Source organism: Gymnoscopelus braueri (assembly GCF_963280865.1).
Source record: "Gymnoscopelus braueri genome assembly, chromosome: 16".
In the NCBI taxonomy this organism is placed as follows: domain Eukaryota; kingdom Metazoa; phylum Chordata; class Actinopteri; order Myctophiformes; family Myctophidae; genus Gymnoscopelus; species Gymnoscopelus braueri.
The window spans coordinates 44,136,771-44,156,717 of record NC_137616.1 but is presented as its reverse complement, the minus strand read 5'-3'; the positions used below and the strand labels follow the sequence as shown (position 1 = coordinate 44,156,717).

At 39.4% G+C, this 19,947-nt stretch overlaps 3 protein-coding genes across 3 annotated transcripts in view; all 3 read left to right on the top strand.

The window, feature by feature from the left end:
• LOC308102997 (urokinase-type plasminogen activator-like) overlaps positions 1-19,947 on the top strand; it is a gene marked incomplete at its 5' end in the record, with an annotated part of 68,018 nt that overhangs the window by 28,627 nt on the left and 19,444 nt on the right. The gene's annotated exons all lie outside the window — the stretch shown is intronic.
• On the top strand, positions 1,708-3,015 carry LOC308103852 (nuclear factor 7, ovary-like). The gene has a single exon (XM_080454042.1). It carries the CDS (start codon positions 1,814-1,816, stop codon positions 2,714-2,716), a length of 903 nt encoding a protein of 300 aa, XP_080310168.1. The 5' UTR covers positions 1,708-1,813; the 3' UTR covers positions 2,717-3,015.
• Positions 6,214-12,405, top strand: LOC308103849 (nuclear factor 7, ovary-like). Its single transcript, XM_080454039.1, has 3 exons — positions 6,214-6,340; positions 8,737-8,891; positions 10,031-12,405. The coding sequence occupies exon 3, from the start codon at positions 10,237-10,239 to the stop codon at positions 11,653-11,655; it is 1,419 nt and encodes a 472-aa protein (XP_080310165.1). The 5' UTR covers positions 6,214-6,340; positions 8,737-8,891; positions 10,031-10,236; the 3' UTR covers positions 11,656-12,405.

Below are 19,947 nucleotides of genomic sequence, written 5' to 3'. Positions count from 1 at the left end.
ATGCATGAGCATATCGAGCATGCAGATCGGCTATTTTCACATTTTCTGCCTCTTCCTTAGGTAATGTTTGACACTTTGGCCAATGTTTGACCATGTTTATATAGGCTATTGTTTGTTCAATACTTTTGAAGCGCTAATGGTCAAAAGTAATCAATGTACAGATACCCTGGCAGTGGCTCAGGGGTATAGTGGCCGGTAGAGCGGCCGGATGGGAACCGTGAGGTTCCCAGCTCAATCCCGGGCTCCCCCAGAGTTTGTGTCGAAGTGTCCTTGAGCAAGACACTGAACCGCAAATTGCTCCCGATGAGCAGGTTGGTGCCTTGCATGGTTTCCTCTAGCCTGGTAAACCAACCCCCTTCTGGAAATCTCATTTGCATTTGATTTCAGGAATTGGTCTGGCCTGCAGACCAGTATGGGCAATTTGGCTGTGGGCTGGGCGGGAGTAATACCGTTGACTGACAATCCCTTCAGCCAATCAGCAGTTCGGCCATTCCATTTCGGTCGGCTGCACTCGGCTCCATTCGGGTTCACTTGGGTTCCACCTGATTGGCCAACCTCCACTGTTAATCACAGAACAATGAGCGAGGACGCTGATAGGAGAGTTCATGTTATGAACTCCGGAGAAACGCCCAGAAAGACCAATTCCTGAAATCAAATGCAAATGAGATTTCCGGAAGGGGGATGGTTTACCAGGCTAGGTTTCCTCCGCCATCGGTGTATGAATGTGTGTGTGAATGGGTGAATGTATGTAATGCACAATCTATGTAAAGCGAGAACCACTGCCCTAGATCACAAACATCAGACCGTTTATGACAGTCCTAAGTGCTGGTCCACATGCTTTCTATCTCTCGTTCTCAGGGGTAACGCTCTGCGGCAAGCGTCCGCATGGAGAGGCACCAGAGTCCCTCTGTTCCTCCTGCTGCTCGGGGCGGTGTGTATTGGCGGACTCGGAGCGTGGCTCTACGTGACCCTGGGGGACAGCGAGGTCACAGAGACTCTAGTCAGGTGGAAGGAACAGGTGTCTCCGCAGCCCAGAGTCTTCAGCGTGCCGTGCTCCGCTGACTATGAGAACTATAAGCGCTACCCTGGTGAGTTTGCTATAGTCTTGCGTTTAGCCCATTTAGACCTGAGGCCGATTCTACAAATGCCCTCTAAATCAGTTTTGATTGATTGATTGAATACTTTATTTAGAAGTTTGCAGACAAAAAGCACATGAAAGTACATTTCAGACACAAGGTCAACTAAATAGGATTTAAAAAAGCCCAAGAAAGCCACTGGCCATTTCAATTGGGGTCCTCTTGTACTCAATTCATAGTGACATTAAATGACAGACAGATATACACTACTATGCAAAACATCATATAAACAGTTTAGAAATGAGAAATAAGAAAAATAAGAACAGTAGTTCTCAAACTTTCAAGATTTTTCAAAAATGTTGCGAGCTTGTATATCTGCTATTTTTGAATAGCCAACGCTAAAATCTAAAATGACACAGACGCTTTCACGGTTTTAATGGGTTAGCAGGTGGCCTCTTGTTGAAACGGGACCAAAATTAAATGACGTGAAGCGGGTGAATTGTTTGTCTTTGCAACAAGCTATAAAAAAATGAAAAATAATGAATTTCATGTTGGTTTTGAAGGGAAACTGAATGTGTAGAAGTAATCTCAGTCCTACCTATGGCTTTAATGTTGAAAACCATGCAGTGCTAGTATCTGCTCTAAGTTGGTGGTAGAAATCTTAATTGTTCCATGAAGATATGATGATACTGAGATAAGTGAAAGTTACTGGGCACAGTCAGGGGTAGTGATGGTCAATGTCTGGTGGTCATTTAACCCTAAAAGACCAGTTTAAGAAGATTCATCAGTTTCTACAAGAGGAAGAGGAGACCAGCATCACTGCACTGAGGGAGGAAGAGCAGCAGAAGAGTCAGATGATGAAGGAGAAGATTGAGGGTCTGAACAGAGACATATTAACCCTTTCAAATAACATCAGAGCCATAGAGGAGGAGCTGAGAGCTGAACACATCTCATTCCTTCACAACTACAAGACCACAATGGAAAGAGTCCAGTTCACACTGCAGGACCCACAGCTGGTCTCAGGACCACTGATAGACGTGACCAAACACCTGGGCAACCTGACCTTCAGAGTCTGGGACAAGATGAAGGACATTGTCTCCTACACTCCTATCATTCTGGACCCCAACACTACCCATCCAGTCCTCATCCTGTCTGGTGATCTGACCAGTGTGAGATGTGGAGGAAGACGGCAGCTTCCTGACAACCCAGAGAGGTTTGACTTGGTGCCCTTAGTCCTGGGTTCTGAGGGCTTTAACTCAGGGACCCACAGCTGGGATGTTGAGGTTGGAGACAATCCATTGTGGGCACTGGGTGTGTTAGCAGAGTCTTTACAGAGAAAGAGAAAAGAACCGGGTCAAATAATGTTGGATATAATGTTAAGGGAAGGCAAATACAGAGCACGCAAAACGTTATCAGGGCCAGTCACTCTTCTCTCAGTGGAGCAGAAACCTCAGAGGATCAGAGTCCAGCTGGACTGGAATGAAGGAAAGCTGTCATTCTCTGATCCTGATACTAACACACACATACACACCTTCACACACACTTTCACTGACACGCTCTATCCATGCTTTCTCACTGTTTCTCTCCCTCTGAAGATTTTACCAAGGAAGGTCAGTGTAACTCTGGAACAACATAGTTAGACATGATGATGATGAGACATGACTTAATTTTGAGAATCTAAATGATTATTATATGCTCATAATGGCATGATAATGTTAATGATGGTTAGTGATGATGGTTACATTTGGAGAATGAGGGGAGTTTTGCACTGGGTTAGGGGTGTAGCGGTTAAACTAATCGATTTAATTGATTATAAAAGATCACTTATTTTAATAAAATAATTGACTTTCAAAAATAGCAGATACCAACTCACAATTATATATGACACAAGAACCTCTAGATCAGCTATACGTGTGACACTGTTTTGGGACAAAATACAGCTTAAAGGGGTAGTTCACCCCCAAAATAACTTTTTTTCTATTGATTACTGACCATCTGGAGCCTTGAATTCATAGATATTTCTTTGTTTTTGTCACATTCCTAAGCCAATAATTTGATTATAATAAATGTGTCCCCATAGATTCCGGTAGGAGACACAAATGCATTTGTGTCTCCTACCGGAATCAATGGGGCTAAATTTATTATAATCAAATAATAAAGGAAGGAATGCGACAAAAACAAATAAATATCCATGAATTCAAGGCTCCATGGGGTGAGTAATCAATAGAAAAAAAGTTATTTGGGGGGTGAACTACCCCTTTAAGTCATTAATCAGACTTTTTCAATCATATATTAAAAAAAAGTCCTTGTGTTTATTCATTGACACACTGTATACAAATTACTATTAAAAAAATCTGCGCTTTACCATTTTCAAATATGTTCATATGTTCAAATATAAAACGTTATCGATATAATAATCTCTAAGAAGATAAGTGCTAGATACAGCCCTAAACTGGGTATTAATACTTTTTAATAAACACATGGGTGATCCTCAAGAATGATACATGTAATCAATTATTAAAAGACATATAATCACATTTATATGTTCTTTCACTGTGATAACATCAGAACTGTGTGGTGTCATGAATGCAGTTTATTTTTCCATCTCTGTAAACTCTCATTGTGAAATCCACTTGGTGTTTATATTATGTATTCATTTTTTTTCCCACTTTGGCGCTAGAATAATTTTGCATTGCTGTTGCCTTATTTTTGCTACTTCCTTGATGGGTATTCATGGTGGTTCTCTACTGTTTGGATCACTGTTTCTAAAATGTTATACATTTGACAAATGTCTTCTAACAGTATTATGAAAAAATATATATCAGTGGTGCTCCAACGTTTTCATGTCAAGGAAATGTATATGTATTTGGCCACCGACCCCGATCTCAAAATATGTTGTTCCAGGGACCCCCAGAAGCAAAGATTTCAATACAAAATGTTCGCTTTAAAATAATATATATATATGTATCCAAAGATTTTCACATTTTCTTGATTTTTCAAAAATAGCAGATCTAGCGCTCGGTGCCGCACTATGAGCTTGTAGATCTGCTATTTTTGAATAGCCAAAGTGTAAAATAATGCTTTTTAGCTCAAATTAAAAAAAGACAGATGCGTTCCAGGTCTTAATTGGTTAAACTGGTGGTCTTTGAAGTGAAAAGGGTTTAGTATCATACTGTAGATCATTGTAGAGTTCCATGGAAAAAATATTATACTGAACACTGATGTTGGCCATTTATGTTTTAAGTGAATACTCAGATTTATTGATTTCCTATGTTACCAGTTCAAGTATGATGTTACATTTACATTTGTTTGTACCCGTGTATTGATTCTACTGTCAGTTTAGAGTTCTTTAAGTGGACAGTTGATAGTATTTCATGTGACCGTAAATTGTTTTAAATACTGCACACGTGCCTTAATTTTATACACTCTTGACACTCTTTTAGTCAAAATGTGTCGATGTTCCTGACTGTTGAAATAAAGACTTTGAACATGATCACATTGCCTTGGATGTGTTTGTTCTATCCCACTCTACTTTGAATTTCCTGAGTGAGTGAGTTTGTTTTTACTATTACAATAATAATGTTTAGGACTCAGAGTGTGTTACTATAAGAAGTAACGTGTGTGTGTGTGTGTGTGTGTGTGTGTGTGTGTGTGTGTGTGTGTGTGTGTGTGTGTGTTCTTTAAGTAAATGTTAAAGCTCTAATGAGAGTCTAGTTCATCATTGAACAAATTAAAATCAAGTTACATGTTTCATAGACCTTCCGCAGGGCAAGCAGAAAAAACACCACCAAGCCAATATAAATATCTATAATAGCATTAACTCAATACACATATGTATTTGTATCAACTTCACACAGTGCACACCGCCAACCTTGATTGATAGGATCACTGATCCTCCTTTATTTGTTTTCATTAATATCATTTTGTTTTATTTGATTGTCTCAGATCTCTCATGGCCTTATATGTTAGTGAAAGATTGTCAATCACCAAACATATAGCATGTATAGATGTGTTCTTGTGTTGGTATGAGGAGCTTGTATGTGTCCTTTGTTTTGTAACATGTCTGAGCTGAGCTTTTTGTTTGTGTTATGTCTTTGTCATAAAAGGAAAAAAAACATATTATTGCAGGGAAAGTGAAGTAACATTGCTTAACTAGGCCTATAGTGATTCCATTATTAAATATTAAAATCCAATATAACAACAATGGAAATATCAGTCATTATGGTTCTGCCTGAACTTGTGCCACAGTGATACCTTGTGGCGGTGCATACATGCTGCACGAGCTCTTAACCACAAGTCATTCACCCTAAACAGGGGTCTTCAACGTTTTTCATCCCAAGGACCCCCTAGCTGAGAGAGAGATGAAGCAGGGACCCCCACTACATATTATATACAATTATGTTCTAGAATAGATTACACTTTTTTGTAGATTCCATATAGTTTCATTGTTTGACAACACGATCTTCAGTGTATTTTGGATTCATGTTAATATGTATTTTTCAGACATTTTACCACTTAAACCGTCAATACTTCCATCTACACTACACCTCCGATATAGCCGATCTACAAGCTCACAAAGCCTGGTGTTGTGAACTTGTAGATCTGATATGTTTGGCTAAAGTTAATCTCCCCAGAATAGAGATGCTAGGGTTCAAGTGGTTATGACCCCTAGGGGTCCCGTCCCGCTTGGACCCTCAAATGAAGACCCCTGGTGCCCTGCCCTAAACTGCAAACAGAAGCAAACAACAAAAAATGGTACAGACAGGATATAAACAGGTGTCACTAATAGGCTGATTAATTACATTATCCTATATGCAAAGTTTCTTATTCAAAAACAAAAGTGTTCTAAATCACTGCCTACATCTAACCTTTCTTCAGAGAACTGAATTATCTGCTTATTAAACAATAAATAAGTTATAAGGTATTAAAACTTTATATAACTTTTACCCCTGAAACCACTGACTAAATAATTGTGAATGTCCAGCAGCAGCACAGACATCACATCATCATAATCTATATCTGACATGTTCAGCAAAACGCTGGTAAAAAAGCATGTTATGCATCCTCCGGGAAGATGGGTAGCAGTATGCACTCAACAGACGCAAGAAAAAGAAGAAGAACAACAACAAGGAAGCTAACCTTGCGTCACCAGTCTTTCCACCTCGGAGGAAAATCTTCCTTGAGGAAAACAAGGAAGCAGCTCTCCTCAAAGTAAAAAGAAAGCGTAAAAGAAGAACAACTTTCCTCCATTTCAACTAAATGAGGTTTGTTTGTTTGTCTGAAGTTTGTCTTTGTAAAAGATAATATTGTATTGTTTGTTATGGACATTTGATTCAGTCATTTCTTTACAGTTTGTAGGTGGTTGTTTTGTACATGAACTCCTTGGAGTCATTCCCTCATCAGTTATATGCAGCCATGCTGGTATATGTGTTTGTTTGAAGTGTATTTTCTATTATCATTACATCTGTTTGTTTGTTCACTATATACAGGTTTACTTTAGCCTTGGATCAAGACTATCATGCATGGATTTTATCGAGTCTGACTTTTACTTTCGTATCTATGATAGTCTTGGTCTCAACCCCACTAATAGTCACTGAACATCCACGCGGAAAGCCCGTACTTCTCCTCACATGTTCAAAACAATTATATTAAGTGTCTAACCTGTAGCCACGGATGTTAACTAGACATTCGGAACATGTGTTCACTGTATTAGTCTGTATTTTGCAATAGATCTGTTTTAATCCCGTGTTTTTTGGATTCTGTCAGAAGTTCCCTGTATTCCTCAATGGGTGGTGGTGACGGGCGCATCAGGTCAAAGTTGGTATTACACTCAATGTAAACAGGATGTAAACGAGGGGGGGATGGCGTTCAGGCACAGACGGGATTAAAACGCATATCTATTGAAAAATAAGGATTAATACAGTGAACAAATACTCCGAATGCTGAGTTAACATCCGGGGCTACAGGATAAGCAACTTATATTTTGCATTTGTACAAAGACCAACACTATCATTGTAAAATACATCTGATAGTCTTGATCCAAGGTTAGGTTTACCGTTTGTTTCTGTTAGGTTTATGCTTAGTGTGAGTGTTTGTTTGTTTAATGTTGTATTTGGGCTCAAATAATTTATGTAAATGTGTCACAGTGAAGCTATCACAATGTAAACACAATGTTTGTCTGTCAGTAGAAAAATCCACTTTTGTCATGTTGTTATGACAGACTTTCTGACTAATGTATGTGAATCTGCAGCATTGCATTTTTATACAGTGTTCTTGTTTTGTTGTTTTACACAATGGTGGAATAACTAAATAACCAGTAGTATAACTGAATTTACTCAGGACTGTATTCAAGTACAATTTTGAGGTACCTTAAGATTATTTACATTTCATCTACTTTGCTATCTCAGAATATTTGCTTATAATTTACTTACCTTATGTATTACTTACCTTGCAGATGTATTTATTTATAGTTATTACAAAACTAACTTAATAGGGCTTAACCAATTAAGCCCTAATTTAAAAGTAGGATATTCTAAAATAGCCGATCTATAAGCTCACAATGTGTCACATCAAGTTGTGAGCTGATAGATCTGCTATTTTGTGAAATGGGACATTCTGCATAATGAGTACTGCAAGTATGTTTTGCTGACAATATTGTACTTTTACTCAAGTAAAAGTTTTAAAGCAGGATGTTTTACTTGTAAATGTATTTCTACATTGTGATATTGCTACTTAGTACTTTAACTTCACTAACAAAAAATCTAAGTAGTTCTTCCACCACTGTCTGAACCTATGTACCTGTGTGTGCTCATTATAGACGGCATGTGAGCAAAATTCCAACAAATGTTTTAGAGAACGCTCGTTTTGCATAACTCCATGTCCAATTTATGTGCAATTTAGAAACGGGTAGTAACAGCCTGTCGACGCGGACGGTTTTGAAGTGATTTGAAGTTTTTTTACACATACGTTATAGACAGTCTATTTTCACTATTTGACTTACAACAAAGTAGCATCTAGGTTTAAGTGGTTAATGAATACTTATCTAAAAAAAAAAAAAACTTTCTATCGATTACTCACCCCATGAAGCAGGGCCGGCCGCTGCCATAAGCAATATAAGCGGTCGCTTAGGGCCACAACCACTAGGGGGCCACAAAAAAATATATTTATATATATATTTTTTACTTTTATATTGTAATTATGTCATGTATCTCCTATCCAACAACTAGCGTTAATATTTTAGTATGCAATAAATAATGACAATGATTTTATAATGGGGGTGTTTGGGGGGGGGGCAACCCCAAAAAATCTTGCTTAGGGCCACGAAAATCCTAGGGCCAGCCCTGCCATGAAGCCTTGAATTCATGGAGATTTTTGTTTGTCACATGAGACAATAATCCAATATTTGACTAATGAAGTTAATAGGAGACCAATCTTAACAAGAGCAAAAACATATATTTTTCTAACCTGAATCATTAGTAGGCTCATCAGTAATCCCTGTGATAGTTGTTTTGGAGTTTATATTCTTTTATAGTACAAATTAAAAAAAACGCAGCACAGTCCTCAATTATTGAATTATTGGGTCAGGAATGCGACAAAAAAAATAAAGTATTCGAGTTCAGAGAAGAACTGAGTTATTTTCTTTTTTCTGTGTTTGATTTAGAATCCTGTTCAACACAGCTGAACCTTACCTGACCCCCTGAGACTAGGGTTGGATCTGGAACACAGAGGAACCAGAGTCAGTTCCATGACCATCACATTAGGGAGCGTTTCACACCTACACCCAACCCTACCTGAGACGACCCAGTAAACACAGAGGTTGGTATTTACTTTCCTCACAAATGCACCAGATGTACAAGCTGACAACACGTTACGATGAAAATGAAATATTGTCAGCTTTATTTTAAAGGGTGACACCATCTGTGTCCATTCCTGATATAAATATGTACAGTAAACATTTTGAGGGGGGGGGGGGTTAGGTTATGACTTTTACAGCGGCCAGTTTGGATGCTTAACACATTGAATGCCAAAAACGGTCCGGACCGTTTTTGAGGGTCCAAACGAGAAGTGCCGAAAACGGTCCGGACCGTTTTTGACCCAATTCTATTTTTATACATGTGGGCCACGTGGGGCGCTAAAACGAAACTTTGACATCACCCAAAGAGTTTCTGAGAAGAAGAGGCTGGATCTGGCTCCATGTCAAAAATCCTTCCGGTCGGCGTTTTCAATGTTATCTCCTTGACTAAAAGCTTAATATCTCCATTTCTTTTTAATGTGGTGGAAACGAGCCGTTTTCGATCGGCGATCACGCTGCAATGGAGGGTCGCGTTGGAAATATTATTGTTCCAGGCGTTAGTCGGGACCCTCCGCCGTCTCGCACGCACGCTTTGTTTACATGCACTTCCGCGTCCGAGCTTCTCACAGCACGAAACGTTTAACGCAAGTGGATGGAAGAAATGCAGGCACTCAACGTATAATATTTTAATAAACCTCTGGCACCCAATGTGTTAAGCATGCTTAAGTCGAGGGACACTTTTCCCCTTGGTGATCAACAAAACTCTAATGCATATCAGATAGCGGCTTTCTAGTGTCCTCATTCACTTCATATCAAACTACTTTATTTTTTCTTTTCACATCAGCAATGGTGTAGAACACTATACAGTATAAAATGTCTACAGGCAACGTGGAGCCAAGCTTTTCAGTTATTGTACTGACAGTATGTTCAGATTTCAGTACTCTAGGTTTTTGCATGGTTTAAATAGGCTCTCTCCCTCCCTCCCCCTCTATTGTTCCATGTCTATACTAATTGTATAGGAAATAAACTTGACTGTGATCTCATTAAATCAATTAAATATGTGTGGCACATACGTTGTGTGTGTGTGTGTGTGTGTGTGTGTGTGTGTGTGTGTGTGTATTAGATTAATGGTGAATTTGTGTGTGTGTGTACTTTGCAACAGGTCTGTGGTGGTGTGTCGAAGCTCCGCTCCCTGCCAGACTCATCTGAGACGATACGATTGACCTTCAGATCAAACACAACTTCCAGTGAGGAGAACGGACTGTCTTTCCACAGCTACAGGAGGAAATACTGACCCAGACCACTGGAACCTGCCCTCTGTCAGCTGAAGTATTGAGCAGAGTGTTTGTAGCTTCACTCTGAGACAAAATGGCTTCCAACTCGTCTCTTCCAGAAATTGATTATTCCTGTCCTGTGTGTCGTGACATCTTTAAAGATCCTGTTGTCCTGTCATGTAGCCACAGCTTCTGTAAAGAATGTCTTCAGAATTGGTGGAGACAGAAGAGAATAAATCAATGTCCAGTTTGTAAGGAAATACATTCAACAGATCATCCACCCCGTAACCTGGCTCTGAAGAACCTGTGTGAGGCCTTCATACAGGAGAGACATCAGAGAGCTTCAAAACGTCAGAGAACTTCATCAGGGTCTGAGGATCTCTGCAGTCTGCATGCTGAGAAACTCAAACTCTTCTGTCAGGAATGTCAACAGCCAGTGTGTGTTGTGTGTCTTCATTCAGAAAAACACACCAACCACAGTTTCAGACCCATCGATGAAGTTGCTCTGGATCACAAGAAGGAAGTCCAGAAATCACTGAAGCCTTTACAGGAGAAACTGAAGGTCTTTATTAAAGTTAAAGCAACCTGTGACCTAACAGCAGAACACATTAAGGCTCAGACCCGGCACACAGAGATGCAGATTAAAGACCAGTTTAAGAAGATTCATCAGTTTCTACAAGAGGAAGAGGAGACCAGCATCACTGCACTGAGGGAGGAAGAGCAGCAGAAGAGTCAAATGATGAAGGAGAAGATTGAGGGTCTGAACAGAGACATATTAACCCTTTCAAACAACATCAGAGCCATAGAGGAGGAGCTGAGAGCTGAACACATCTCATTCCTGCAGAACTACAAGACCACAATGGAGAGAGTCCAGTTCACACTGCAGGACCCACAGCTGGTCTCAGGACCACTGATAGACGTGACCAAACACCTGAGCAACCTGACCTTCAGAGTTTGGGACAAGATGAAGGACATTGTCTCCTACACTCCTGTCATTCTGGACCCCAACACTGCCCATCCAAACCTCATCCTGTCTGATGATCTGACCAGTATGAGATGGGGAGGAAGACAGCAGCTTCCTGACAACCCAGAGAGGTTTGACTCTCTGTCCTTTGTCCTGGGTTCTGAGGGCTTTAACTCAGGGACCCACAGCTGGGATGTTGAGGTTGGAGACAATCCATTGTGGATGCTGGGTGTGTTAGCAGAGTCTTCTCAGAGGAAGGGGAAAGATCTGAGTCTGAGTCAAATGTGGTTTATAATGTTAAATGAAGGTAAATACACAATGATACCAGAGCCATCCACTTTACTCTCATTGAAGCAGAAACCTCAGAGGATCAGAGTCCAGCTGGACTGGAATGAAGGAAAGCTGTCATTCTCTGATCCTGATACTAACACACACATACACACCTTCACACACACTTTCACTGACACGCTCTATCCATGCTTCACTGGTTCTCTCACTCTGAAGATTTTACCAATGAAGGTCAGTGTAACTCTGGAACAACATAGTTAGACATGATGATGATGAGACATGACTTAATTTTGAGAATCTAAATGATTATGATATGCTCATAATGGCATGATAATGTTAATGATGGTTAGTGATGATGGTTACATTTGGAGAAAGAGGGGAGTGTTGCACTGGGTTAGGGGTGTAGCGGTTAAACTAATCGATTTAATTGATTATAAAAGATCACTTATTTTAATAAAATAATTGACTTTCAAAAATAGCAGATATACCAACTCACAATTATATATGACACAAGAACCTCTAGATCAGCTATACGTGTGACACATTTTTACGATTTTTCAAAAATAGCTGATCTACAAGCTCATAGTGCGGCACCGAATAGCCAAAGTGTAAAATAATGCTTTTTAGCTCAAATAAATAAAAGACACAGATGCGTTCCAGGTCTTAATGGGTTAAACTGGTGGTCTTTGAAGTGAAAAGGGTTTAGTATCATACTGTAGATCATTGTAGAGTTCCATGGGAAAGTTGTTTATACTGAACACTGATGTTGGCCATTTATGTTTTAAGTGAATACTCAGATGTATTGTTTTCCTCTGTTACCAGTTCAAGTATGATGTTACATTTGTTTGTACCCGTGTATTGATTCTACTGTCAGTTTATAGTTCTTTAAGTGGACAGTTGATAGTATTTCATGTGACCTTAAATAGTTTTAAATACTGCACACGTGCCTTTAATTTTATACACTCTTGACACTCTTTTAGTCAAAATGTGTCAATGTTCCTGACTGTTGAAATAAAGACTTTGAACATGATCACATTGCCTTGGATGTGTTTGTTCTATGCCACTCTACTTTGAATTTCCTGAGTGAGTGAGTTTTTTTTTACTATTACAATAATAATGTTGAGGACTCATAAAATTGATCAGATTAATAAACTAATACTGTTTTAATATAATCTATTATATTAAGAGGAAAGAGGTAACACACGCGTGTGTGTGTGTGTGTGTGTGTGTGTGTGTGTTTAAGGAAACGTTAAATGTTAAAGCTCTAATGAGAGTCTAGTTCATCATTGAACAAATTAAAATCCTCCTTTATTTGTTCTCATTAATATTATTTTGTTTTATTTAATTGTCTCAGATCTCTCATGGCCTTATATGGTAGTGCAAGATTGTCAATCCTCAAACATATAGCATGTATAAGTATTTTGTGTTCCTGTGTTTGTATGAGGAGCTAGTATGTGTCCTTTGTTTTGAAACATATCTGAGCTGAGCTTTTCGTGTTTTTGTTTGTGTTATGTCTTTGTCATAAAAGGAAAAAATCTATAAAAAATATTATTGGGGGGAAAGTGCAGTAACATTGCTTAACTAGGCCTATAGTGATTCCATTATTAAATATTAAAATCCAATATAACAACAATGGAAATATTACAATTAAGTTATTCATGCAAAACTGTATTAAAGAAGGTCAATTAGTACTATGAACACCATAGACTTAACGTGATAGTCATTATGGTTCTGCCTGAACTTGTGCCACAGTGACACCTTGTGGCGGTGCATACATGCTGCATGAGCTCTTAAACACAATTCACCCTAAACCAGAGGTCTTCAACGTTTTTCATCCCAAGGACCCCCTAGCTGAGAGAGAGATCAAGCAGGGACCCCCACTACATATTATATACAATTATGTTTTAATAATAATAATAGATTAAACTTTTTTGATTCCATATAGTTTCATTGTTTGACAACACGAGTGTATTTTGGATTCATGTTAATATGTATTTTCCAGACATTTTACCACATTTAACCATCAATACTTCCCTCTACACTACACCTCTTTGCCGAAAATAGCCGATCTACAAGCTAACAAAGCCTGGTGTTGTGAACTTGTAGATCTGCTATTTTTGGCTAAAGTTAATCTCCCCAGAATAGGGTTGCTAGGGTTCAAGTGGTTATGACCCCTATTCTGGTCACGCTTGGACCCCCAAATGAAGACCCCTGCCCTAAACTGCAAACCATCAGAAGCAAACCATCAAAAATTGTACAGACAGGATATAAGCAGGTGTCACTAATAGACTGATTAATTACATTATCCTATTTTTTTTATCTTATTCAAAAACAAAAGTGTTCTAAATCATTGCCTACATCTAACCTTTCTTCAGAGAACTGAATAATCAGCTTATTAAACAATAAATAAGTGATAAGCTATTAAAACTTTATATAACTTTTACCCCTGAAACCAATGACTAAATAATTGTGAATGTCCAGCAGCAGCAGCAGAGCAGCATTACATTTAACTGCCATGATTTTTGTTTCATTTTATTTTATTTTCAGATTTGTTTAACAGTGTATATGATTTATTTATTGAAAAGTGTTTTTCTTTTGTTACCACTGTGTGTGTGGGGAGAGTTTTTATGTTCTGAATCTGCCCGGAACTAATATAATGTCATGTCATTTATTTAGGGGGACTTTCTACATTTGAACTAGATGAGGTTTGTTTGTTTGTTTGTATAAAAGAGAATATTGTATTCTTTGTTATGGACATTTCTTTACAGTTTGTACGTGGTTGTTTTGTACATGAACACAAATCATGATGACATATAAGAGACAGACAGATATACACACTACTATACAGAATGTCATACAATCAGTTTACAGGTTACTGGTTTGGAAAAAAATAATATGTACAAGAGAAAAAAGAGGAAGAGTTCGGGGGGGGGGGGGGGGGGTAGGTTAAGATTTTGACAGGGGCCATTTTCGAATTGCAGCCTCCTGAAGGTGTTTCTTTAGGGCAGTTTTGAAAGTGAGTAGGGTTTTACACTCCTTTTTTTTCCTCTTGTTTGTACAATATAACCCTAACCCTAACTCATAGAGGTTTGACCTCTATGAGTTTGTCCTGGGTTCTGAGAGGTTTAACTCAGGGACCCACAGCTGGGATGTTGAGGTTGTTGTGTTGGTATCAAAATGTACTTAAAGTACCAAAAGTAGAAAGTACTAATATGCAGAATGTCCCTTTCAAGTTTTAATAATTGTAATTCAATTCAATTCAATTCAATTTTATTAAAGTGTCAAATCACAACAAGTTGTCTCAAGACACTTTACATGTAGAGAAGAGACCCGACAATCCCAGCCTGAGCAAGCAATTTTGCGACAGTGGCAACGAAAAACTCCCGCTTAACTGGAAGAAACGTCAGGCAGACCCTAGGCTCTAGGGTGGCGGCCTTCTGCCTCGACCGTGTCGGGGGAAAGAAGAGAGAGAGAGGGAGAGACAGAGGAGAGACAGAAAGAGATACAAGTAGTAACAATAACAATAGTTGCAAATATAATAGTGTAAGATAGTATATGATAATATAATATAGTACAGCAATAATGTGTATGCAGTATATAATGGTATAATATAAGAATGTTAAGCTCATATACAGTATAGTGTAGTGGTATAGTGTAGTGTAGTAGAAATCCACGGTCGTGCTCCATGGAGAGGCCCGGTCCGCAGTCACAGTCTTGAGCCGCAGCTGGGGGTCCGTAGTGACAGTCCATTGGACTGCGACGTGGGAGATAAAAGAAACTCCGGGGAGCGGGTCCCCGGGTGTAGAATTAGTGGCAGGCCTTACTAGAGCGTGAATCCGTACAGGGTTAATTACAATTGTACCAATGGGAAACCCACACAACCAAAAGGGAGGACGAGAAGAGAGAGGACGAGAGGAGAGAGGAGAGAGGAGAAAGGGGGGGAGGTGTGGAGGGAGAGGGGAGAGAGGATGACTATGGGTGACTGAGTCTATACACTTCGGCTATAGGCTTTATCATAGAGAAAGGTTTTTAATCTAGTCTTAAATATACAGAGTGTGTCTGCTTCACGGACTGAGACTGGGAGAAGGTTCCACAGCTGAGGTGCCTGAAACTTAAATGCTCTGCCTCCTGTTCTAGCTTTTTTGGGGTTTCCTGGAGCTGTAAGCATTTTTTCATACTGTGGACACAATGGTGTTCTGGCTGGTTTATAGGGCTTGATGAGTTCTTTGAGATATACTGGTGCCTGTCCATTGAGAGCCTTGTATGTGAGGAGGAGAACTTTAAACTCTATTCTGTATTTAACCGGGAGCCAGTGCAAAGAGGCAAATGAAGGAGTGATATGATCTCTTCTTCTGGTTCCTGTCAGTATGCGCGCAGCGGCATTCTGGACTAGCTGCAGGCTATTTAGGGACTTACTTGGGCAGCCTGATAATAAAGCGTTGCAATAGTCCAGCCTAGAAGTAACAAATGCGTGAACACGTTTTTCTGCATCATTTTGGGACAGAATGTGCCTAACTTTTGCAATATTACGCAGGTGAAAAAAGGCATTTCTTGAAATTTGTTTTATGTGGGACTGAAAGGACATATCTTGGTCAAATGTGACTCCCAGATTCTTTACAGTGGCCTTGGAGGTCAAGGTAATACCATCTAGGGTAAAAATTATCATCGGCTAATTTATCTCTGAGGTGCTTAGGGCCAAGTACAATAACTTCAGTTGTATGTATAACAATCTTTTGAAAATAGATGCGACGCATTGTGAGCTTGTAGATCTGCTGTGTGCGTATGCGCGTACGTGCGTGGATGGGTGGGGGGTTGACTGGCAGAATGGTTGGCATTGTGTGTGTGTTAAAGGGATAGTTCACCCCCAAAGTGACTTTTTATCTATGGATTAGTCACCCCATGGAGAATTCATGAATATTTTTTAGTTTTTGCTGCCCGCATTCCTAAGCCAATCATTTGATGACCGGCAGAGGTTCCGGTTGGAGACACAAAGAGACTCCTTTGTGTAAGTATTTCTTTCGGTGAACTATCTTTTTTTTTTTAAAGCCTTGATTAGCCAATTCCTGCAAAAGAATAGAAGAGGAGAGGAGGTGTTTAAAAATGACACTAGAAACAAGCATTCTCCAAATCCCTGTCTGCACATTATGCTTTGTACTCTGTCAATAGTAGAGTAAGACAAATACCGTATATGACCATACAGTTAGGCTACTGTTGTTAAAAAGGACTAGAATAATGCTAAGTATTTTTTTATGAAGTTGAGTAATGCATAATTGTGCTGTGTGCTGTCGGCGTATAATAGTACTAATAATTATAATACATTTTATTTATAACGCACTTTACATTCTCACGAATCTCAGAGTGCTACAGATTAAAAGCAAGGCATAAAAACAGCATAGGCAACAAAACAATTACAAGAGACCCAACTAGGCTAAACTAAAGGGTCACATTTAGAAATTAAAACTCAGTACGAAAAACAAACAGAAGTCCACGAAGAATTCGTAAATTGTTTTTTTTTAAAGGTAGGGGTTTAGTCCATTTTTAAAGGCATCAGTGGACTGTGGTGCTCTCAGGTGGTCTGGGAGGGCCTTCCACAGACATGGGGCTGTGTAACAGAAGGCCCGGTCGCCCATGGTGCGGAGGTTGGTGTCAGGGACAACGACAAGGTTGGTGTTGTTGGAGCGGAGGCTTCGGATGGCAGGTTTTGGGGTGAGGAGTTCTTTGAGGTGTGTGTGGGGGGGGGGGGGGGGTCAACACATTAGTTTAAATACAAAATTTTGTTTTGTTCACGTTTCATGTTTTTTAAATAAAACGTTAGTTTTATTCACCTATTACAGGTTTCATGTTGTTTAAATAAAAACTTTAGTTTTATTCATCTATTACATGTTTCCTGTCGTTTAATTAAAAACTTTAGTTTTATTCACCTATTACATGTTTCATGTTGTTTAAATAAAAACTTTAGTTTTATTCACATACCACTACAGGTTTCATGTTGTTTAAATAAAACATTCACATACCACTACATGTTACATGTTGTTTAAATAAAAACTTTAGTTTTATTCACATACCGCTGCAGGTTTCATGTTGTGAGATGTGAGATGCTTTTGTTATGGGCCTTCTGGCCTTTCACACTTAAATGGACCAATGACTGCAGTAATGTGGAGGGGAGGTGGGAGGAGGTTTCTCCTCTCCAAGGACAAAGAGAACACACTGGTCCACTGGTTTAGTGGCCTACTGTTGTCCTGCAGTGCTCAGAGTCAGACCAACACAGGGCACAGGAGGACACAACACAGGCACACACACACACACACACACACACAGACAGACACACACTGCGACCACATGCACACAATGGAGTGACCACCACCAAGCAACTAGTATCATTTCAGTTTAACTATCAGACCACTTTTTCAAAGTGACCTTCTGTTGTGAGGAAACATTCGCCTTGGCCAAGTTACAGGTAAGGATGTATGTACAATCCCCATTTCTGATAAATATATCATATAGCGGTTTCTCGTTCTACCTGTACTTTAACTTGACTTTTATTGATTGAATACTTTATTTGTCAGAAATGTAAAACAGCATGTGAGACATAAAAGCTATTAAAGGATGTCACAAAAAAGCCATGGGGACTTGTTTCCATTGTGGACTTCTATCTCATCCACGAGTTTCCAGTGTCCCATGAGGCCTTTTGTGAATCTTGCAAGGATGTAATCTTTACTTGATTACATCCAGTATTATTTGTATTATCTTATGTTATGTATTGATGCGTTTAACAGTTTGGAATAATGTACCACACATGTACAATGCTTGTACGTGTGAGTGAGAGACAATAAACACATCTTGATTCTGTATTGGTTTCCATGGTGATGATTTTAATCCAGGAGAAGTAAGAAAGAATCAAGGTGTGCTGTTAAAGGTAGGGTAAGTGATTTTCTTTGGTTAAAATAAGTGTTAAATAGCTCTATATTCTGATAGTACTCATTGCTATAGAGTGTTTGCTCAGTATTAGGAGTCTCCTTGTCTCTCCAGCTCTTTATGAAACAGAAAATGCATTTTCGTTTCAGTTTCAGTTTCATTTCCAATTGTATCCAATCAGGACAGAGAACTCAATCAGGATATAGATTAAACAAGTGAAATTGGAAGTGATGACACTAAGAAATGAGTAGGTAAAATTGGAACTGGAACACAATTTAGCTTAACACATTGGGTGCCAGAGGTTTATTAAAATATTATACGTTGAGTGCCAGCATTTCTTCCATCCACTTGCGTTATACATTTCGTGCTGTGAGAAGCCCCGACGCGGAAATGCATGTAAACAAAGCGTGCGTGCGAGACGGCGGAGGGTCCCGACTAACGCCTGGAACAATAATATTTCCAACGCGACCCTCCATTGCAGCGTGATCGCCGATCGAAAACGGCTCGTTTCCACCACATTAAAAAGAAATGGAGATATTAAGCTTTTAATCAAGGAGATAACATTGAAAACGCCGACCGGAAGGATTTTTGACATGGAGCCACATCCAGCCTCTTCTTCTCAGAAACTGCTTGGGTGATGTCAAAGTTTCGTTTTAGCGCCCCACGTGGCCCACATGTATAAAAATAGAATTGGGTCAAAAACGGTCCGGACCGTTTTCGGCACTTCTCGTTTGGACCCTCAAAAACGGTCCGGACCGTTTTTGGCATTCAATGTGTTAAAAATGGGTACTTTCTCCTGATTGGCTGAGATTTTGACACCTACCGGAAAATGTATTTTCTGTTTATTAAAGAGCTGGAGAGACAGGGAGACATCTGTTACTGAAAAAACACTCTATAGCAATGATTACTATCAGAATATAGTGTTTTAACAAAATACTTAATATAAAATATCACTTACCCTACCTTTAAGTCAAGGGACACTTTTCCCCTTGATGATCAACACAACTCTAATGCATATCAGATAGTGGCTTTCTAGCCTTCATATCAAACCACCTTTTTCCTTCTTCCTTTTTTTACCTCAGCAATGGTGTTCTGTAGAACAATATGCTAATATGCCTACAGGCAAAACACATAGAGAAGCTTTTCAGTTATTGCACTGACAGCATTGTGGAATGATACATCTCATTCAACCAATTCAATATGTGTGGTGCATACGTTCTGTTTGTATTAGATCAAAAGTTAATGCGTGTGTGTGTGTGTGTGTGTGTGTGTGTGTGTGTGTGTGTGTGTGTGTGTGTGTGTGTGTGTGTGTGTGTGTGTGTGTGTGTGTGTGTGTGTGTGTGTGTGTGTGTGTGTGTGTGTGTGTGTGTGTGTGTGTAAAAGCTCCGCCCCCTGACAGACTCATCTGAGACGATAAGGTTGACCTTCAGATCAAATCCACAACTTCCAGTGAGGAGAACAGACTGTCTTCACACAGCTACAGGAGGGAATACTGACCCAGACCACTGGAACCTGCTGCTGACTCTACTCTGAATGGACTTTAACAAGAACCAGGATTCAGAGTGAAAGTAAACTTCAGGGAACATTCTAGAGGAGGGAGTGTTGCCACCACTGACTTCCTATATTGAGCAGAGTGTT

What these genes read in the sequence shown, in the direction of transcription:
- LOC308103849 (XM_080454039.1), top strand. Translation starts at nt 10,237, where the DNA reads ATGGCTTCCAACTCGTCTCTTCCAGAAATTGATTATTCCTGTCCTGTG.
- LOC308103852 (XM_080454042.1), top strand. Translation starts at nt 1,814, where the DNA reads ATGTCTGGTGGTCATTTAACCCTAAAAGACCAGTTTAAGAAGATTCAT.